The sequence below is a fragment of the Salmo trutta genome, chromosome 27 (assembly GCF_901001165.1).
Source record: "Salmo trutta chromosome 27, fSalTru1.1, whole genome shotgun sequence".
In the NCBI taxonomy this organism is placed as follows: domain Eukaryota; kingdom Metazoa; phylum Chordata; class Actinopteri; order Salmoniformes; family Salmonidae; genus Salmo; species Salmo trutta.
The window spans coordinates 31,627,776-31,651,426 of record NC_042983.1 but is presented as its reverse complement, the minus strand read 5'-3'; the positions used below and the strand labels follow the sequence as shown (position 1 = coordinate 31,651,426).

General features: G+C 41.4%; 1 protein-coding gene across 3 annotated transcripts in view; it reads right to left on the bottom strand.

Annotated features, from left to right (window-relative positions):
- Positions 1-22,248, bottom strand: part of LOC115164900 (transmembrane protein 161B) — a 28,834-nt gene extending 6,586 nt beyond the window's left edge. The window contains exons 1-5 of one of the 3 annotated variants that reach the window (XM_029717811.1): positions 21,826-22,248; positions 9,573-9,676; positions 6,733-6,816; positions 1,780-1,877; positions 1,405-1,561 (exon numbers count right to left, since the gene is read on the bottom strand). In XM_029717811.1, coding sequence (XP_029573671.1) covers positions 1,405-1,561; positions 1,780-1,877; positions 6,733-6,816; positions 9,573-9,676; positions 21,826-21,828 — 446 coding nt within the window. In that variant the 5' untranslated portion in view covers positions 21,829-22,248. The remainder of the gene's footprint in view (positions 1-1,404; positions 1,562-1,779; positions 1,878-6,732; positions 6,817-9,572; positions 9,677-21,825) is intronic. The other 2 variants (XM_029717808.1, XM_029717807.1) reach the window with 2 other exon arrangements.
- Between the last annotated feature and the right edge of the window lie 1,403 nt (positions 22,249-23,651).

The following is a 23,651-nucleotide window of genomic DNA, read 5'->3' as shown; positions in this document are numbered from 1 at the left end:
ATGTCTGGCTGTAGTGATTATAGTGGGCTAAGTAAAGACACATCGTGTTTCTAGAGCTGGCCTGGCTCTCCACGGAGGGGGAGCTCAGCCTTTATTTCACAAACCAATGTCTCAGGCCATTCTGAATGGGGGAATCCAATGGACTTTTTTCTGTTTGGTAACAACCGGGATACTAAAGGCTGCATTTTAAAAAGTTACTTGACAACTTCGACCTAGCCTCTCAAAAGAGCAATGCAGCCCCATTGACAGAGCTGTTGGTGAGGCTGCTGCTAACGTACCCCTAAACACTATCTGGGAAGCAGCCACAGAAAGTAAGGTGCAAATATTGCAGCAGCATTTCTGTAAGAGTAGCTTTTGCCCATTCCAGTTATACCATCACTGATTGTCCTGATAAGTCTAGGCTAACTAACTTCTACTTGATGTGTATTAGTGTGGGTATTCAACGCCATCAACATTTATAGAAACCCTTTCTGTTAGGTGCAAACTCAGAGCTCAGGAACAATCATGAGTTCTAATACTGAGCCACTGCAACCTGTGTGTTTTTCCTAACTTGCACAAAAAAATTTGATCTGCTAAATACATTCAAACTTAGCCGTTTTAAGATTCCATTCCATGGCTGAGTTGCGTCAAGTCGAGGTTAACAGCAGGTGCCTGGCTGCAGCCTCTGGCTCTTGACCACCCCGAGAGGGTTGCTGGAGATGGGAATCTGAAATCAAGTGTGGCATTAACACACAGACCATCGCATCCCCATCATCATCTTCATCATCCATCCAGCCGTGCTCCCCCCTCCTCCTCCTCAAAGTCTCTTCTTTTCCCAGGCAAATCAGTCTGGTGGGCTGTGAAAATTGGGCATCCAATCTTCCTCAGCAGGTAGGCAGGAAATGACATGCCTTCCGACCGCACTCAGCCAGTTCCGACAGGGAGTGTGGGAAAGATTGACTGTGGCGAAGGATAATGCGTATGATATAGTGACGTGTCGGTGGAAGAAAGTAACAGGTAGGGGGAGACAGGTGGTGGCAGGCCGTGGTTGGAGCCGTGTCTGTCACTTTATGGCCACTAACTGCCTGCTCTCCTGATGCTCCCTGACTACTGAAATGGAGCCTGGAAACAATCAAGGCTCTCTCTCAGGTTTTTCTCTGTTAACCAGCAACAGAAGGGATGATTCTCAGTGTGTGTGTGTGTGTGTGTGTGTGTGTGTGTGTGTGGGGGGGGGGGGGGGGATACTACTGAAACGCTTTTACTAGGTCTTTAACCCCAAAATGTTTGATTTGGCTTGACGGTGCTACTAGGTGAGATCAAATTGAACCTTCAACATCCTCTAGACAAATGTCAAATTGATTTGATATAAAAAGAGTGATTGAAAGATAGAAGGATGTATTGAACGATGTATTGACTGAAGGATACATGACAAAGGCAAGGACCAGCAGGCACCACACCACGCTGATGTTCATCTCTCCTGAGGGCTGGGCCACAGTGTAGTACAGCTCTGTGATCAGATACACCACTGTGGATGCCACTGTGAAGTCCACCAGCCACTGGAACTCTGGGAAGTAGTGCAACGCTGCAGAGACGAGGAGCAGGGGGAAGAGGAGGAGCAGCAGGAAGAGGATTAGTTTGTTGATTTATGACAGTAGTTCTGGATTGGGATGTTGATATTCGGGGGAAATGTAGATGTGCAGAAATACTGAATTATGAAGATTTGTTGAGGTTTAAGAGACAAAACAAAGGTCATAAAGATAAGATGATAATTGAATAGGGTTTGTAGATATGGCCACATACCTAACGTATCCACTTCTGTGATGCACTTGGTCTCCAGCTGCAGGTCTATGTCCTTGGGAATGGTGAGAGGCTTGTAATCTATGTGGCCATTGTTCCTCCTGGGACAAAAGACAGTGCCAGATCATTACCAGACAGACAGACAGACAGACAGACAGACAGACATGTTGCAGGCAGGTGTACTCATGTTTTTCGTGGTCATTGTTCCACCTCTAATCAAGTGCACAGCAAAGACTGCTTAATACAAATATACTGCTATCATGTCCATTTACTGGCTGCCCTAAAGAACAATACATTATACCCTGGACTAAATCAAACTTGATCTGTGTACAAGGTAGTGATGGGGTTTGAAATAATTCCACTGATCAAATAGTATCATTTTGCCAGATATCGGGATATTCGAAATACATGCATTTCACCTGAGCACTGCTGCATGATATCATCTAGCGACAAATGAATCAACCAACAGATAAGGGTACTTTCCTTTAAAAATAGTTAGGCAACACTGAGCAGACGGAGGGAGAGAGATGCCAAGGCAACTCGGCTACAGCCAAAACTAGATACCTTGTAACAGCCACGTTATTTATCATCCCATAACGTTATCAGTGCTCGTCTTGACTGGAGTAGCCTAGTAGTAGAGAAGATAGCTATAGTAGTTAGGCTAATTGAGGCCACATGCCGTGCTTTCTGCCCAACCCCATTCAAATAAAAAAACAGCCTACCTGTTGGTTGCTCGTTGTAGCCTACTCCTCAATTCACACCCTTTTAATTACATCATTTATTCCATCTGGCATTGCGTTAGTGAACTCTCACTCCACTTGCTACACATTGAGCCTCTTTGATTGGCCAACTTAAACACATGAAGGCTAGTGGTCAGCTACCGGTATTTTTATGGGGCTCACGTGCATGTGATTTAAAAAAAAAATAGTGACAATTTTGTTTTATTAAATTAATAATTTGAAATGTCATGGTATATTCTTGTATGTAACAATGTCACATGGATATTTTAATTTAGAAAAAGCCTTTTCAACGTTAAAATAGGCCTATATACACATAAACGAATACTCACAAGTATTGAAATACTAATGTCCGTTCAGATATTCAAATAACTACACATCCCAAGTACAAGGTCATTTGGGCATCTGCTAGCATCAAATTGGCTAGCGTCATGGAGGGAGTCTTCCTTAACTTAGTCTCTATTGTCAACCTAACCAAGGGGTACTGAGCACTGATGCTTTCTCTTTTGTAGTGCGGATTAGGGCCCATATAATTCATAAATCCAATATTTTGTCATAGAGCTAAAGGGGGCGACGTGCAGGAGAGGCTGCAAGAGTAGCACACGGCAGGGATTGGGCCAGCTGTTCCTGGGACCAACTGACCTTTCTAGTGGGCCTTCGGGACACAGGGCAGTGTTTGCTCAGCTCTGTGTGTGCTGGATTCAGAAGACAATACCTCGGCAAGACACTGGAGCCAAACATGCCCTGGACACATTTCAATTCTGTGGCACCTGACTGGAGAAAAGGGCTTCACAACAAAAGGAATGGACATGTATGGCACAAGTAGGCAAAAGGACAGTGATCCGTCTTTTGAACCATAAGCAAATGTGTGGCATTGAGCTACGACCTGCCTCATGGAAGCCTAAGGAATGGTCTAGGACTAACTCGTGGCCCCCAGCGTGAATCTAGATAGCATCAACTTCATACACTTCAATTCTCAAAATGTTCCAGAACATTTCACATTGACACACCTTGATTTCTGTGAGGCTAAAGGCAGTAACACAGAATGTAGATATGGAATATGATCATTTACCACTGACAGCCATACAGATTATGAATAAAGACATGACATGGCATGTCTATTTTCAGAACTGGCCATAGCATCGTCATGACCCCTGATGTGTGGGGTTACAGCTTGTTTTGTTGGAGTCTGAAAAAACTGCTGTTCATATACTACTGAGTTGATTGGTGACTTCAGGAAGCAGAGGAGGCAACATGCCCCAATCCACATTTGTAGTAGAGAGTCACAAGTTAAGTTCCTCTGTGTCCATCCTAGTAGATAACCGTAGACTTTCGGTCAACACTAGTTAGCATTGGCTCGCAAAACTACCTCTAAAAATGTGTATTTTTCCATATATAGACACATCCTATGTGTTTAAATCAAATCAACTATATGCACTGAGCTTGTCTGATGCTTTAAGCGAACTGTTTGATTAAATAATTAAGACAAATGACTATGGGTCCGACGCAATTGATTTGATTGTGCTGGGCTTGGCTCAGATTTGCTGCGCTGTGTTAAAAAAAACAAAAAAACTGAGCGACTGTGACTAGCACCCGTTGTCTCTCTCCTTCTTCCTGCAGCGACCACCACAGAACATCAGTGTGTATCGCGCTGTCCGTGTTGCTGAAGCGACAACATACAGTTCCAGTCAAAAGTTTGGACACACCTACTCATTCAAGGTTTTTTTTTTTTTAAAATATATTTTCTACATTGTAGAATAATAGCGAAGACATCAAAACAATGGAAGAACACATATGGAATCAGGTAGTAAGCAAAAAAGTATAATATAAAATGTATTCTATATTTGAGATTCTTCAAAGTAGCCACCCTTTGCCTTGATGACAGCTTTGCACACTCTTGGCATTCTCTCAACCAGCTTCATGTGGTAGTCACCTTGAATGCATTTCAATTTCAAGTGTGCCTTGTTAAAAGTTAATTTGTGTAATTTCTTTCCTTCTTAATGTGTTTGAGCCAATCAGTTGTGTTGTGACAAGGTAGGGGTGGTAAACAGAAGGTCTTTTACCAAATAGGCCATGATATGGCAAAAACAGCTCAAATAAGCAAAGCGAAATGACAGACCATCATTAATTTAAGACATGAAGATCAGTCAATCCGGAACATTTCAAGAACTTTGAATGTTTCTTCAAGTGCAGTCGCAAAAACCATCAAGCGCTATGATGAAGCCGGCTCTCATGAGGACCGCCACAGGAAAGGAAGACCCAGAGTTACCTCTGCAGCAGAGGATAAGTTCATTAGAGTTACTAGCCTAAGAAATTGCAGCCCAAATAAATGCTTCACAGAGTTCAAGTAACAGACATCTCAACATCAACTGTTCAGAGGAGACTGCGTGAATCAGGCTTTAAAATGGTTGAATTGCCGCAAAGAAACCACTACTGAAGGACACCAATAAGAAGAAGAGACTTGCTTGGGCCAAAAACCACAAGCAATGAACATTAGACTGGTGGAAATCTGTCCTTTGGTCTGATGAGTCCAAATTAGAGATTTTTGGATTCAACTGACATATCTTTGTGAGACGCAGAGTAGGTAAACGGATGATCTCCACATGTGTGATTCCCACCGTGAAGGATGGAGTAGCAGGTGTGATGATGTGGGGGTGCTTCGCTGGTAACACTGTTTGTGATTTATTTAGAATTTAAGAAACTTAACCAACATGGCTACCACAGCATTCTGCAATGACAAGCCATCCCATCTGGTTTGCGCTTAGTGGGACTATCATTTGTTTTACAACAGGACAATGGCCCAACACACCTCCAGGCTGAAGGAGGAGAGTAATGGAGTGCTGCATCAGATGACCTGGCCTCCACAATCACCCGACCTCAACCCAATTGAGATAGTTTGGGATGAGTTGGACCGCAGAGTGAAGGGAAAGCAGCCAACAAGTGCTCAGCATATGGGGGAACTCCTTCAAGACTGTTGAAAACACATTCCAGCTGAAGCTGGTTGAGAGAATGCCAAGAGTGTGCAAAGCTGTCGTCAAGGCAAAGGATAGCTACTTTGAAGAATCTCAAAATATATTTGGATTTGTTTAACTTTTTTTTTTACTGTAGGTTGTCGCTTCAGCAACACTGACAGCGAGATACACACTGTTGATGCTCTGTGGTGGTCGCTGGAGGAGGGAGGAGAGAAAGACAACGGGTGCTAGTCACACAGTCACTCACTGTTTTTTTTAAACAGTGAAAATAAAGAAAAACCCTGGAATGAGTAGGTGTGTCCAAACCTTTGACTGGTACTGAATATGGTTGATTGATAAAGCTAGGCACATTCAACAGTTAGGCTATTGATTATAGACCTAATTCATTTGGGGTTTCCGCTCTCCTCACTTTTCTTATACAATTAAGGCAAGGGCTGTTTTCTCGTCTCCTAACTCCGCTGCTGACTCCGCTGCATTGTTCTCAACACCAATATGCTGGTTAACTTTGCTATTATGCACATAGCAACATGGTCTAGGAAAAGGTGTAAATTCAACAGCGCACTGATGTGTTTCAGAACCACAGCGACCACTATCCAACGTGGGAGAAAGCGTGTTTGTCATAAAATATTTTTCATTTTACATAATATAACCATATACAATTTCAGTAGCAAATGTCTTAGACTGATGGAATGTGCCATCCCCACGGCCTCCACAATGGATTAGTGCACTCAGACGAATCAGACAGGTGTTTGCTACTGCTCGACTAAAGAAATCTCGGTCGACCAACAGCTTATTGATCAAACATTCGACCAGTCGACTAAATGGGGTCAACCCTAACAGAGACATAAAAATGGTATCCACGAGTTCATCGGACTCTGGGGAAGTAGATAGAGGGTCTCATTGCCAAAATCCTGAAGTATCCCTTTAACTCACTACCACAAGATAGTCAGAGCCCATTCTGATAAGCAAAGGCTAGCTTTGCTCACGGGCAAAAACAAACAACAAAAATACTTCAGGCCTTAAACAAGCCTCCTAAACACATCCGCTTCATCTCTCCGTTGTCGCGACTGTGTTCTCCACCCTTCTCAAACGTCTGCCACTCCTCTTTTAATTCCTGCCTGATCCAAAAGGCACCACTCGCTCCCCTCTGTGCCACTGCCGTCCCCACCCCCACCCCTACCCTCCTCACCCCTACCCTCCTCAACCCTACCCTCCTCAACCCTACCCTCCTCAGTCTGCCTTCTTACCGGTCCTTCTTGCTCTTTGTTTTTTGTTGTTTTCCAGCAAGGTTCCTCAACTCATCTTCCGTCGGGTGCTGGTACCACCGAAGACTGGGGAAGGAGAGAGGAGACAGAGGAAGGAAGGAGACAAGTGAGTAATCTAGGTAGCTTTAGAACTACACCAGTGGTCCCCAGTCCTGGTTCAGAAGGGATACAGGGTAGGCAGGCTTTTACTCTGAAGCCTAGCAAGGAAACACCTCAATCTATTAACCAATTAATAGCAGAGAGTCCTACATTTAGATTTTTTTATCCCAGCCCCCGTCCCCGCAGGAGGCATTTTGCATCTTGGTAGGCCGTCATTGTAAATAAGAATTTGTTCTTAATTGACTTAATTCCCTAGTTAAATAAAGGTTAAATAAAATAATCATCAATGACAGTAGTAATGTGGATTGGAGGTTTTAGTGCTGTGCAATAACAATATAGACAATTCTACATAGGTTGTGACCCTCCAGGACCCAGTATTGGTGACATAATCCATCATCATACTCAAAAAAGGAAAATGGCTTCAAAAAGTAGGCGTTTATGATTTATAGGACAACAGTTTGTCGTTCCAGGCCTACATGATTGAACATGATTAGGACCATCACATAGCAAATGAGCTGGATTTTGAGATCCTTTACCTAACAAAATACACACATAGGGCAAAGACAACCCTCAAATCATCTTAACATATTAAAATCAACTAATACACTCCTGATAGCAAAGAGGCTAGTTATTGTGTTCCTTGAGGACTGGACTTAAAAATAAAAAAGAGCCAATTTAAGCGCAGCCTTTTGAAGACTAAGATTTCACACAACCTCTAACTTTGTTTAGAAACCCACTTGTCACAAGCTGTGAGAGGCATAAGGGAAGGAGGGGTGGAGGGCTTGGATTTCATCTTGGGAACTGACTGTGGATCGGTCTTCGTACGTCCGTCCATCCATTTGTCTGTCCGTTCATTCATACGTTAGTCACACACACAATATCTCAAAACACCACTGTCCTGATTTTCAGAAAACTTGGTGAATTTTTTTATTTAACCTTTATCTAGGCAAGTCAGTTAAGAACAAATTCTTATTTACAATGACGGCCTACCCCGGCCAAGCCCTAACGATGCTGGGCCAATTGTGTGCCACCCCATGGGAGTCCCAATCACGGCTGGTTGGGATACAGCCTGGAATCGAACCATGGTCTATAGTGATGCCTCTAACACTGAGATGCAGTGCCTTAGACCGCTGCACCACTCGGGAGCCCTAATGATGCATCTTGCCATTTATAAAATTACACTTGGCCCAAGGCACGAGCTATAGTGATTAACTGAAATTTGTGAGTCACACCAGAGAGGAAGAGGCGAAGATAGAGAGGGATAACTGGGCCCAAAATAGGTCTTATCCAGCAGGGAGCGTTTTTCCACACACACAGATCAATGAGTGTAGAATTTGGCTAACAAAACATTTAATGGCTTATTTGCTACGTGTGGCTTATTTGATCGAATAGAAGTTTCGTAGTACTTAGGTTATTACGAGTGTACTGATAAGTAAGACATCACATCCTGGCAACTTTTTGAAAAAATATGTTATATCGGAGTTGTGCCTGTTGTTCACACACGTATCTGCCCCTCATTGGCTAGAATGGTCCTACCTGATCTTGCCTCCTCCCAGTCTCTTTTGCTAACATTCCAGTCCTGGATTTATGGTGAAGTTTCTCATTGGTTGTTGGAAATAACATATTTTCCATGACAACATGTGGAGACTTGAAAAAGTAATTGGAATTTATAAGAAAAGTAAAAAATGTTGCTGTTAGCTAGGCAAAATGTATTTTGAGTCTTAAAACTAAAACATTTTGTGGTTGGAATTGCAGGATGTATTTACTTACTTTAGACTTGAGCTAGCAACTTTTGACAGACTGTTATCTGGACCAAAAAAAAAATGGTTGCTTAGCAACCATATACAACTTGTTCTGTGGAGAAAGTGATGAGTTCCAATATTTGCATAATTGTTGTGATTGGACGATAGCTGTGAGGGTGATCGAATCAGGATCAAAGCCTCTGTTCTCCCTGAGCACAGTAATGATAGAATGTTCATATTTGAAGATGGCAGAAAGGCCAGTCTCTTTGGCACATCACATGGCGTACAGGGAGAGGATTAGCTAAAGCGACTTGTACCAAGGCGAACTGCCTTCCATTTTTAGAGACATTTATTTTCATTGTTAGAGTGGCCACTTGAGTATCTGGTCAAAATAATGGATAATCTGTGGTTACACACGATAACTGAAATTTTTTAGTCACACAGGATACCTCAATTGGCCCAAGGGGGTGCTGCATCATTTGTGGGGCACAACATGTTTACTGCTGCCTTGTTTATTAGGGGAAACTTAATTGCGGATCTCTCTGGAGCGACACTATGGGCCACCAGCTTGCGTCAAAGATTTTTTTATGCTTCAAAAGCCCCCTGAAAAAAGCACTCATGAATTATTAAGTGTGTTCTGAGGAGCTGTTTACTCAAAAACACATCTGGCGCTAATTATATGAAACGAGGCGGGCGCTTTATTTTAATTCCCAGTCCTCTTGGGTCGTCCCAATAGCTGATGATACCCTTTGGTCTATGCAATACGACTAATTCTGTTGTTGCTTTTTGTGTTTTCAGAAAATTTGCTTTCAGCAGACAACTTGTAAACAGAGAGACTGTTTGCTCAACTTGTAAACACTCTGTTCCACATTGTTAAGCATCCTTTGAAATGAACTGTTCTGAAGGGTAAACCAGTGAGGAGATTAAATCATGGCTCTTAAAGACACCGTCAGAAACAGCAGGTACAGACTTCTACATTACCCTCCGCTGCAGAGCAGCCATCTTGCGAAGGAATAATGAGGTATGATCTTCTGAATGACACTAGCCATTACCATGGTAACCACCAGCTGCACACCGATCACACCCTAAGGGAGGGAAAACAAATCAAATTATATTCTAATATGTACAAAACATTAGGAACACCTGCTCTTTCCATGACAGACTGACTAGGTTAATCCAGGTGAAAGCCATGATCCATTATTGATGGCACCTGTTAAATCCACTTCAAATCAGTGTAGATGAAGGAGACAGGTTAAAGAAGGACTTTTAAGCCTTGAGACAATTGGGACATGGATTGTGTGTGTGTGCCATTAAGAGGGTGAATGGGCAAGACAAAATATTTAAGTGCCTTTGAACGGGGTATAGTAGAAGGTGCCAGGCGCACCAGTTTGAGTGTGTCAAGAACGCCAACACCGCTGGGTTTTTCACGTTCAACAGTTTCCTGTGTGTATCAAGAATGGTCCACCACCCAAAGGACATCCAGCCAATATGACAACTGTGGGAAGCACTGGAGTCAACATGGGCCAGCATCCCTGTGGAAAGCTTTCAACACCTTGTAGAGTCATTGCCCTGATGAATTGAGGCTGTTCTGAAGGGCAAAAGGGGGTGCAACTCAATATTAGGATGGTGTTCCTCATGTTTGGTATACTCAGTGTATAGCACGCATATTATACACTCTTCCAAATGGAAACGAGTCATTAAATCATGGTGTTTCATCCTCTTTGTAAAAAGTTAAAATGTATGTAACACAGAAATCCATCACTCAAATTTTCAGTGATCAAGTAACAGCTAAATTGAGAATAACTTTGTAGAATAGAGAGCGGCAAAATACAGTAGTATTGGAATTTATTCCACTGTTTCTAAAATGATTCACCTAAAGGGCGTTATGGGTTTTTGCAGAAAAAGCAGTCGTCTCTAGCAGCATTGGAACATAACGGGACGGATGGATGGTGTAGTCAAACTATTGGCCCATAAGACGTGGACAATCCTTATGCGACGTGCTTAGCTAGACACTGATATAGCACCAACCCAGACCACACCTCAACACTCCAACCAGTGAGTATCCAGCATGCAGCTCCGAAAGACTGTGTGGGGGGATTCTGAATGGTCCACCTCTTTTCAGCCATGAACGTGTCTGGGAATGCAGCGGGTGGCAAGGTTGGGGCGTTCAAATTAGAGGTCGACCGATTAATCGGAATGGCTGATTAATTAGGGCCGATTTTAAGTTTTCATAACAGTCGGTAATCTGCATTTTTGGACACCGGTTATGGCCGATTACATTGCACTCCACGAGGAGCCTGCATGGCAGGCTGACTACCTGTTACGCGAGTACAGCAAGAAGCCAAGGTAAGTTGCTAACTAGCATTAAACTTATCTTATAAAAAACAATCAATCTTAACATAATCACTAGTTAACTATACATGGTTGATGATATTACTAGTTTATCTAGCTTGTCCTGCGTTGCATATAATCGATGCGGTGCCTGTTAACTTCTCATCGAATCACAGCCTACTTTGCCAAACGGGTGATGATTTAACAAGCGCATTCGTGAAAAAAAGCACTGTCGTTGCACCAATGTGTACCTAACCATAAACATCAATGCCTTTCTTTAAAATCAATACACAAGTATATATTTTTAAACCTGCATATTTAGTTAATATTGCCTGCTAACACGAATTTCTTTTAACTAGGGAAATTGTGTCACTTCTCTTGCGTTCCGTGCAAGCAGTCAGGGTATATGCAGCAGTTTGGGCCACCTGGCTCATTGCGAACTGTGTGAAGACCATTTATTCAAAACAAAGACTGTAATTAATTTGCCAGAATTGTACATAATTATGACATAACATTGAAGGTTGTGCAATGTAAAAGCAATATTTAGACATATGGATGCCATATGGATGTTAGATAAAATACGGAACGGTTCCGTATTTCACTGAAAGAATAAACATTTTGTTTTCGAAATGATAGTTCCCGGATTTGCCCGGATTTCACCATATTAATGACCTAAGGCTCGTATTTCTGTGTGTTATTATGTTAGACTTAATTATATGATTTGATATTTCATAGAACAGTCTGACTGAGTGGTGGTAGGCAGCAGCAGGCTCGTAAGCATTCATTCAAACAGCACTTTTGTGCGTTTGCCAGCAGCTCTTCGCTGTGCTTCAAGCATTGAGCTGTTTATGACTTCAAGCCTATCAACTCCCGAGATTAGGCTGGTGTAACCGATGTGAAATGGTTAGCTAGTTAGCGGGGTGCGCGCTAATAGCGTTTCAATCAGTGACGTCACTCGCTCTGAGACTTGAAGTAGTTGTTCCCCTTGCTCTGCAAGGGCTGCGGCTTTTGTGGAGCGATGGGTAACGATGCTTCGAGGGTGGCTGTTGTCAATGTGTTCCTGGTTCGAGGAGAGGGACGGAAGCCATACTGTTACACTGGCAATACCAAAGTGCCTATAAGAACATCCAATAATCAAAGGTATATGAAATACAAATGGTATAGAGAAATAGTCCTATAATTCCTATAATAACTACAACCTAAAACTTCTTACCTGGGAATATTGAAGACTCATGTTAAAAGGAACCACCAGCTTTCATATGTTCTCATGTTCTGAGCAAGGAACTTAAACGTTTGCTTTTTTACATGGCACATATTGCACTTTTACTTTCTTCTCCAATACTTTGTTTTTGCATTATTTAAACCAAATTGAACATGTTTCATTATTTATTTGGGGCTAAAAAGATTTTATTGATGTATTCTATTAAGTGTTCATTCAGTTCATTCAATAAAAGTGTTCATTCAGTATTGTTGTAATTGTCATTATTACAAATAAATAAATGAAAAAATATATATAAAAATAAAAGAATTTGGCCGATTAATCGGTATCGGCTTTTTTTGGTCCTCCGATAAATCAGTATCGGCGTTGAAAAATCATAATCGGTCGACCTCTACTACGGATGTTGCAGAGCATGAACCTGCACGAGCGAGTCACTGCTTTGAGGTTTGCAGAGAACGACAGCGTGTTGTCCAGGGTCATGCCAAGGTTCTTTGCACTCTGGAGGGCAACACTGTGGAGTTGTCAACCGTGATGAAGAGGTCTTTGAGCGGGCAGGCCTTCCCCGGGAGGAAGAGCAGCTCTATCTTGTCGAGGTTGAGTTTGAGGTGGAGAGCTGACATCCAAGCTGAGATACAGTGGCAAGAAAAAGTATGTGAACCCTTTGGAATTACCTGGATTTCTGCATAAATTGGTCATCAAATTTGATCTGATCATCTAAGTCACAACAATAGACAAACATAGTTTAAGCACACGAATAACACACAAATTATTACATTTCTCTTGTCTATATTGAATACATAATTTAAACATTCACAGTGTAGGTTGGAAAAAACATGTGAACCCCTAGGTTAATAACCTTTTCAAAATCTAATTGGAGTCAGGAGTCAGCTAACCTGGAGTCCAATCATTGAGACAAGATTGGAGATGTTGGTTAGAGCTGCCTTGCCGTATAAAAAAAAAAACAACTCAAAATGTGAGTTTGCTATTCACAAGAAGCATTGCCTGATGTGAACCATGCCTCGAACAAAAGAGATCTCAGAAGACCTACGATTAAGAATTGTTGACTTGCATGAAGCTGGAAAGAGTTACAAAAGTATCTCTAAAAGCCTTGATGTTCATTAGTCCACAGTAAGACAAATTGTGTAGAAATGGAGAAAGTTCAGCACTGTTGCTACTCTCCCTAGGAGTGGCTGTCCTACAAAGATGACTGCAAGAGCACAGCTCAGAATGCTCAATGAGGTTAAGAAGAATCCTAGAGAGTCAGCTAATGACATACAGAAATATCTGGAACATGCCAACATCTCGGTTGACGAGTCTACGATATGTACAACACTAAACAAGAATGGTGTTCAAGGGAGGACACCACGGAAGAAGCCACTGCTGTCCAAGAAAAACATTGCTGCATGTCTGAAGTTTGCAAAAGTGCACCTGGATGTTCCACAGCGCTGCTGGCAAAATATTCTTTGGACAGATGAAACTACAGTTGATTTGTTTGGAAGGAACACACAACACTATGTGTGGAGAAACAAAGGCACAGCACACCAACATCAAAACCTTATCCCAACTGTAAAGTATGGTGGATGGAGCATCATGGTTTGGGTCTGCTTTGCTGCCTCAGGGCCTGGACAGCTTGCTATCAGACGGAAAAATGAATTCCCATGTTTATCAAGACATTGTGCAGGAGACTGTTAGGCTATCTGTCTGCCAATTGAAGCTCAACAGAAATTGGGTGATGCATCAGGACAACGACCCAAAACACAGAAGTAAATCAACAACAGAATGGCTTCAACAGAAGAGTCCTGACCTCAACCCGATTGAAATGCTGTGGCATGACCTCAAGAGAGTAGTTCACACCAAACATCCCAAGAATATTGCTGAACTGAAACAGCTTTGTAAAGACGAATGGTCCAAAATTCCTCCTGACCATTGTGCAGGTCTGATCCACAACTACAGAAAATGCTTGGTTGAGGTTATTGCTGCCAAAGGAGGGTCAACCAGTTATTAAATCCAAGGGTTCACATACTTTTTCCACCCTGCACTGTGAATGTTTACAGGGTGTGTTCAATAAAGACATGAAAACATATTATTGTTTGTGTGTTATTAGTTGAAGCAGACTGTGTTTCTCTTTTGTTGTGACCTAGATGAAGATCAGATCAAATTTTATGACCAATTTATGCAGAAATCCAGGTATTTCCAAAGGGTTCACATGTTTTTTCTTGCCACTGTATCTGCCAGGCACGCAGAGATGCGTGTCACCACCTGATGCGTTTTATGCCGTTCCATTAATGCCCTTCGAACCATTCCAATGAGCCCGTCCTCCAATAGCACCTTCCACCAGCCTCCTCTGATTTATACATTGTACAATACAGAAGAGCACACTCCCCCCAAAGTCCGAAAATTCATCCATTTATACCATAGTTCAAAGGAGCAGTCTACTCTTTACAGCAATAACCATTTGCTTTCCAAACTATTGCGATATGCCTGGTATCTCTACTTTTCACAGACAGTCACAACTCAACAATAATCTACCCATATTGAGAGCGCTGCGTTCCTTCCGACTGTAGGTCATACGATTGAAAACAACCCACAATTTATTTTTTTAAAACAGGTAAATGGGCCTCTGTGGCCAAATCATGCTTTAGTATTTTTTATTATTACTGTGTAGACAGGAGTAGGCTATATAATTTTGCCACCTAACCTCAATTGCAGGCTACGGATGAGTTTTGTTTTTTTGTGGTCCATTCTAAATAAAATATTATTCCACTCATAGGCTATATGTAATGCCCAGATTAAATTATGAATAGTCTGATGGGTGAGATTATCATCAAGTGCTTGTCAAATTATTGTGAATGAGATTGATGGTGCGCGGGCTGCACAAGAAACAGAGCATGGTCCTATTTTCAAATCATCATGCAGCCTTAGAATGTTTTAAAAATCAAAACATATAGCCTAAGGTTTGTATCACAAGTAAAGTTGCATAAATAACTCTAAATTAAGCATCTAGGAGGACATTTTTCTTTGTTAACCGCTCAACACAGAATAGCTGCATGTGCACACTCCCTCAAATCTTTTGGAGAAAAAAAATCCTTTCTATTTTATTCAACTATACTGTAAAATAATGCCATGGAATTCTAAACAAATCTTGTCTGCTAAATGAACTAGTGTAGCCCACAGCCATATGGCATAGCCAGATCAGGGCCTAACAAGGACAACTCAGAATATGCTATTCTGTTTTTCTGAAATAGGCTACCTATTCTTCATATCATGTTTCTTTAGACCTGTCTAAAATAAATAATGGATTTATTGTGAAGGTTTAGGTTATATTAAATGGATTTATTAGATGTTTTAAATGTTCCAACGGTCTCCATCAGTGGATTGTAGGCTATGCATGGAAGAGACGAGATGCTAAACGTGTTTATGAAAATGAAAAGGTCAATTACCGTGACAGCCACAGCCCTACTTCTTCCCTTATGATATACAACTGCAGTAACAAAGACGTGAGAGCATTTTATTGGCACGTTTGAGGCACTTGCACAAAATGCCCTCAGTGCAATACAAAAAAATAGTGTCTGACTCTCAGCACCCATGATGCTCAGCTGAGAACAAGCAGCAGTCAACAGTGGAGAGCTGACAGTGATGCTCAGCTGAGAACAAGCAGCAGTTAACAGTGGAGAGCTGACAGTGATGCTCAGCTGAGAACAAGCAGCAGTCAACAGTGGAGAGCTGACAGTGATGCTCAGCTGAGAACAAGCAGCAGTCAACAGTGGAGAGCTGACAGTGATAGCCAGCTGAGAACAAGCAGCAGTCAACAGTGGAGAGCTGACAGTGATGCTCAGCTGAGAACAAGCAGCAGTCAACAGTGGAGAGCTGACAGTGATAGCCAGCTTTAGCACAGGGTGTTCAATTTCAACCCTTATAGATCAATATTCCCTTATAGTTTGGCTAGAATTGTGCTGCTACTTTATCCCTCACTGTAGGGTAGTCCAACTTTTACCCTAGTAAGTGGGCTTAGTGATATCAGCACACGTGTGTTGGAGAATATAGGCCTTTGAATAGCACACTTCAGAGTTTTTTGTTGGGCATATTACATAGGCAATAATGAAATGTATTTATAATGCCCTTCTTACATCAGCTGTACAGAAACCCATACAACATATTGCATAGCAGCTATAACTCTCCCATATAATTATAATTATCACCTCCAAAAGCAGAGCCAGACACCAAATGCCACCAAGATCCATCCTCTCTCTCCGTTCACCTAGCTGTCTGGCTCCGATTACACACGGGAGATAACCAACGCCTGAGAGCTCAAACACCCAACTGAAGGCCTGCCATCTTGCCCCTGAAAACAACAAGAGCCCAGAGAGGGAAGCCCTGGGTGCCCCCTGCTCTCTAGTTAAGCTAGCAGTTGTGGGAAGCTTCAAGGTTCTCCACACAGAAAATGTTTCTCACTACTAGCAATATGGATTCAAAGAGACAACATACAATCTCATCAAAAGTGGTCAAATAATTCTGTGTAGGCCTACAGTGCATTCGGAAAGTATTCAGACCCCTTCTTTGTCCAAACTGTGTTACTTTACAGGTTTATTCTAAAATGTATTATATCTTTTTTTTCTTCTCATCAATCCACACATACAATACCCCATAATGACAAAGCAAAAAACAGATGTTTAGACATTTTTGGAAATGTATAAAAAATATAAAAACTGAAATATCACATTTACATACAGTACTAGTCAAAAGTTTGGACACCTATTCATTCAAGGATTTTAATTTTTGGTATTTTTTTACATTGTAGAATAATAGTGAAGACAACAAAAACAATGGAAGAACACATATGGAATCAGGTAGTAACCAGAAAAAGTGTTAAACAAATCAAAAAATATCTTATATTTGAAGTTCTTCAAAGTAGCCACCCTTTGCCTTGATGACAGCTTTGCACACTCTTGGCATTCTCTCAACCAGCTTCATGAGGTAGTCATGATGCATTTGATCCAATCAGTTGTGTTGTGACAAGGTGGGGTGGTATACAGAACATAGCCTTATTTGGTAAAAGACCAAGTAAGCAAAGAGAAACGACAGTCCATCATTACTTTAAGACATGAAGGTCAATCAATCTGGAAAATGTCAAGAACTTTGAAAGTTTCTTCAAGTGCAGTCGCAATAACCATCAAGCACTATGATGAAACTGGCTCTCATGAGCACCGCAACAGGAAAGGAAGACCCAGAGTTACTTCTACTGCAGAGGATAAGTTCATTAGAGTTACCAGCCTCAGAAATTGCAGCCCAAATAAATTTAAAAGAGACATCTCAACATCAACTGCTCAGAAGAGACTGCGTGAATCAGGCCTTCATGGTCAAATTGCTGCAAAGAAACCACTACTAAAGGACACCAATAAGAAGAAGATATTTGCTTGAGCCAAGAATCACGAGCAATGGACATTAGACCGGTGGAAATCTTTCCTTTGGTCTGATGAGTCCAAATGTTTGGTTCTAACTGCTGTGTCTTTGTGAGATGCAGAGTAGGTGAACGGATGATCTCTGCATGTGTGGTTCCCACTAGAGGTCGACCGATTATGATTTTTCAACGCCGATACCGATACCACTTATTGGAGGGCCAAAAACAGCCGATACCGATTAAATCGGCCGATTTTTTTTTTTTTTTTTTGTAATAATGACAATTACAACAATACTGAATGAACACTTATTTTAACTTAATATAATACATCAATAAAATCAATTTAGCCTCAAATAAATAATGAAACATGTTCAATTTGGTTTAAATAATGCAAAAACAAAGTGTTGGAGAAGAAAGTAAAAGTGCAATATGTGCCATGTAAAAAAGCAAACGTTTAAGTTCCTTGCTCATAACATATGAAAGCTGGTGGTTCCTTTTAACATGAGTCTTCAATATTCCCAGGTAAGAAGTTTTAGGTTGAGGTTATTGTAGGAATTATAGGACAATTTCTCTCTATACCATTTGTATTTCATATACCTTTGACTATTGGATGTTCTTATAGGCACTTTAGTATTGCCAGTGTAACAGTATAGCTTCCGTCCCTCTCCTCGCTCCTACCTGGGCTTGAACCAGGAACACATCGACAACAGCCACCCTCGAAGCAGCGTTACCCATGTAGAGGAAGGGGAAACAACAACTCCAAGTCTCAGAGCGAGTGACGTTTGAAACGCTATTAGCGCGCACCCGGCTAACTAGCTAGCCATTTCACATCGGTTACACCAGCCTCATCTTGGGAGTTGACACGCTTGAAGTCATAAACAGCGCAATGCTTGAAGCATTGCGAAGGGCTGCTGGCAAAACGCAGGAAAGTGCTATTTTGAATGAATGCTTACGAGCCTGCTGCTGCCTACCACCGCTCAGTCAGACTGCTCTATCAAATCATAGACTTAATTATAATATAATAACACACAGAAATACGAGCCTTAGGGCATTAATATGGTCGAATCCTGAAACTATCATCTCGAAAACAAAACGTTTTTCCTGTTACATTGCACAACCCTCAATGTTATGTTATAATTATGTAAAATTCTGGCAAATTAGTTCGCAACGAGCCAGGCGGCCCAAACTGTTGCATATACCCTGACTGCGCGCAATGAACGCAAAATGACACAATTTCACCTGGTTAATATTGCCTGCTAACCTGGATTTCTTTTAACTAAATATGCAGGTTTAAAAATATACACTTCTGTGTATTGGTTTTAAGAAAGGCATTGATGTTTATGGTTAGGTACAGTCGTGCAACGATTGTGCTTTTTTCGCAAATGCGCCTTTGTTAAATCATCCCCCGTTTGGCGAAGTCGGCTGTCTTTGTTAGGAAGAAATAGTCTTCACAGTTCGCAACGAGCCAGGCGGCACAAACTGCTGCATATACCCTGACTCTGTTTGCAAGAGAAGTGACACATTTTCCCTAGTTAAAAGAAATTCATGTTAGCAGGCAATATTAACTAAATATGCAGGTTTAAAAATATATACTTGTGTATTGATTTTAAGAAAGGCATTGATGTTTATGGTTGGAGCAACGTGTACCTAAGAGATTATATGCAACGCAGGACAGGCTAGATAAACTAGTAATATCATCAACCATGTGTAGTTAACTAGCGATTATGATTGATTGATTGATTGTTTTTTATAAGATAAGTTTAATGCTAGTTAGCAACTTACCTTGGCTTCTTACTGCATTCGCGTAACCTCGTGGAGTGCAATGTAAAGCAGGTGGCTAGAGCGTTGGACTAGTTAACCGTAAGGTTGCAAGATTGAATCTCTGAGCTGACAAGGTAAAAATCTGTCATTCTGCCCCTGAACAAGGCAGTTAACCCAACGTTCCTAGGCCGTCATTGAAAATAAGAATGTGTTCTTAACTGACTTGCCTAGTTTAATAAAGGTGTAAAAAAAATATATATATATAAATAAATCGGCCAAATCGGCGGCCAAAAATACCGATTGTTCTGAAAACTTGAAATCGGCCCTAATTAATCGGCCATTCCGATTAATCGGTCGACCTCTAGTTCCCACCGTGAAGCATGGAGGACAAGGGTGATGTGGGGGTGCTTTGCTGGTGACACTGTGTGATTTATTTAGAATTCAAAGCACTTAACCAGCATGGCTACCACAGCATTCTGCAACGATACGCCATCCCATCTGGTTTGCACTTAGTGGGACTATCATTTGTTTTACAACAGGACAATGACCCAACACACCTCCAGGCTGTGTAAGGGATTTTTGACCAAGAAGGAGAGTGATGGAGTGCTTCATCAGATGACCTGGCCTCCACAATCACCCGACCTCAACCCAATTGAGATGGTTTGGGATGAGTTGGACCGCAGAGGGAAGGAAAAGCAGCCAACTTTGAAGAATCTCAAATATCAAAAATATTTTGATTTGTATATTTTCCGAAGGCACTGTATGCCACTTTTGAACAACACAATCATGGTGTGCTACACGTACATTGATTGATTATTATTAGGCTATTATCCATATTATTTACTACTGTGCAGCCATAGTGCATCCCGTTAAAACAGCTTACTACAGCAAACTTGAGAGCAGCGAGCTCACAAAAGGCAAATCAGTGACTTTGAGTCAGTCCCACTGACCATCACAGATTACAATTTAGCCTAATAGTTTATCTAAATGTCCAATGTGAAAAGCCTAGGCATCATAAGACACAAATTGCATTAGAAATGGTATCTCCAATCGCTGTGTTATAAACCTCTTATAACTGGCATATTAACCACCAAATTTAGTGAGTGAGTTCATCCTTAGTGACACTGAACAGGTTTCCTATATCTCACACCTGTGCTTCCATTACACAAAAAACATGAGTGCTTTCCTCCGAGTCCCTTTTTAAAATTGTCATGAATTACTTGCCTGGCTAACTACGCCACGCCCACGGACGTTAGTTTCTTCTCTGCAATGAGTCTGGATCGGAGTTCATCCCTGACAATTTCTAGAACGCAAACACATTCTAACCATTCTGATTGGTCCAGAAATCGATGGGTTGGGCCAGAACACATATGGGTGAAGCAGCATTTTGAAAATGTGTCATTGGCTTTGATATTCTGATTGGTTAGAAATGATCCAATCGCTTATGACTTTGTGTTGTACAACAATGCTCATTTTGACATTATCACAAACAACTTCAAATGGTCGCAGTCTCAGAATGATGTATGTAACGAATCGTAGAGCAGTGGAAGAATTCCGCAAATTAAATACAGACATTTCTGAAAAGGATGAGGCCGCTTTGGTGTAGCCTACTAAATTAGAAATCTAATCTCTTTCAGCAAACCTAGGCCTATAGTCTAGGAGACCTTATGATAACACCCAATTCACCTAAACATTAAATGGACATCAAGAGTCCATTTACATTTAAACCAGAGAGGGTAGGCCCATCTTCCCATTCAAAATGTTTTAATTGTACTGTTTGGGTCTTTGGTAGTGCATTTGACGTTTATAACAAGCCAAGGGATGCTATGGCATCTGCTCCTGCTTTTATGTTGCGTCTTTTGAACATCCAGTGCCAAAAGGTCTTCTTAACAGGTTGCCCTGGGGATTTTGCAAACATTACCAGTACCCTAACATTATAAGATACAAGAATGCGGGACAGTGTATGGCTCATCAAAAAACAGTTTTACAGTGTATACATTTTGCTCTGAATAGGTAGAAAATAACCCTAAAGCATACCACCTCACGGAGGTCAACCTGAGGTCAAAACGAGTGTTATAGATGTGAGAAAAACACCTTTCCATACTTGAACGTTCTCAATGAGCGACATAAACAAAGTGAAGCCAGCAAACCAGCACGTTTCTATTTGCTGCGCATCACGAGCGCCAAATTAGCAATCTAAGCAGTTGTCAGAAAACGATGGATAAAAACATTGGTTAGTGATATTAGATAATTTGCTTTACTACCTGTCGGTTGCTTCTTACAGTAGCTAACGTTAGCTAGTTAACGTTAGCTACTAACTAGCAAGGGAGATGCCAAGCTAACGTTCGCTAATTTAGCTAACACATGAACTGCACATTTTGCTAATATTACAACTGGTTGTGAAACACTATTAGCATGTTCTAGCTATATCAATTTGCGAACCATTGCTGAAGTGCAGCTGTATTAGTTCTGATATCAAGCTAACGCCTAATAGCTAGCTACTGTAGCCATAGCAGGATACTCACCATGTTGATGCAGTGGTGCTGAAAAGGACTCAACGCCGAAAATCGAGCGTCGCGGAGCACATAAGCCCTTTCTGAAGTTAGTAATATTTAAGAGTAATGAATTTGTAAATCAAACTGCTTCCCGGTTGCTGCAATTATATTTAAATGATCCATTCATTCAACCTCGGTTCCCGAGTGTTTTGAACGGTCGTCACTAGGTGACACAGCCACAAAGTCATAAACCCCGACTATTTCTACAATTTATCTTCTTAAAATGTGATCTTAACCCTTACCTTGACCAGACTGCTAATCTCAAGCCTAACCCTAAAATTAGAACCAAAAAGCAAATGGTTGTTTTCATAAATATTTACGATAAAGCCCATTTATATTTTGTGGCTGGGGTAACTAGTGGAAACCGTATTCTACTGGAGTAGAGGTCATGCTAATAGGCGTCACTGGATATGCCAGTTTACAGTATGACCGATGTGAGCGTTATTTTCCTTTAAACAAAACACTTGGCTTTGTATTTAAAACCGTATTCAAGAACAGTGAGATACTGCATACTTTCTACTGTATTGTATTGATTTTATTACGGCATTATGGACCCTAAAACGGAAAACGTAAAGGTACACGTGACATTTATTTTAGAGCTGGGAGATGGTGTTGCCAATTTAGCAACTTTGTCGCTAGATTTAGCGATTTTTCAGACGCCTCCAGCGAATTTTATTGGTTAAAGTGTATAGCGACAAATGTAGCAAATTTATAAGGCTGCCCCAGCGACTTTTGCTTGATGAAGCGACTTCCCTGTTTGTGTTTGTGCCCGCTCTGCTGTGCTGCTCGCAGCTCCGCCGGCTGCTGCTGAGTGTGTGTGCATACGTCACTTGCGCGCCTTTCCACCGCCTCCCGGTTTTCTATGGAATCAATATCATGCCAAATGTATTCACAAATGTAAATCACTTACCACAAATGTAAATCGCCAATTCTGAAAAGATTTGACATTGGTCCCCAGATCCTCAAAAGGTTCTACAGCTGCACCATCGAGAGCATCCTGACTGGTTGCATCACTGCCTGGTATGGCAACTGCTCGGCATCTGACCGTAAGGCGCTACAGAGGGTAGTGCATATGGCCCAGTACATCACTGGGGCCAAGCTTCCTGCAATCCAGGAACTCCGAGGAAAGCCCATAAAATTGTCAGACTCCAGTCACCCAAGTTATAGACTGTTTTCTCTGCTACCGCACGGCAAGCGGTACCGGAGCGCCAAGTCTAGGACCAAGAGGCTCCTTAACAGCTTCTACCCCCAAGCCATAAGAGCCACCAGACAATTTACATTGACCACCCCTCCCCCTCCCTTTTGTACACTGCTGCCACTCGCTGTTTATTATCTATGCATAGTCACTTCACCCCCACCTACATGTACAAATTACCTAGACTAACCTGTACCCCCGCACACTGACTCGGTACCGGTGTCCCCTGTATATAACCTCATTATTGTTATTCTTATTGTGTTACTTTTTTATTATAACGTTTTATTTTAGTCTACTTGGTAAATATTTTCTTAACTCTTCTTGAACTGCAGTCTTGGTTATGTGTTTGTAAGTAAGCATTTCACGGTAAAGTCTACACTTGTTGTATTCAGAGTATGTGACAAATAAAGTTTGATTTGAATCCACAAATGTAAAACACTTTCCACAAATGTAAATCACCAATCCACAAATGTAAATCACCAATCCACAAATGCAATTCACTATCCACAAACAAACAAACACCTTTTAATTTGTATTTGCAAATATATTATAAAAAATTGTATAACTGAAGATATGCAGGTCATTTCCAAGGGCCTTAAGT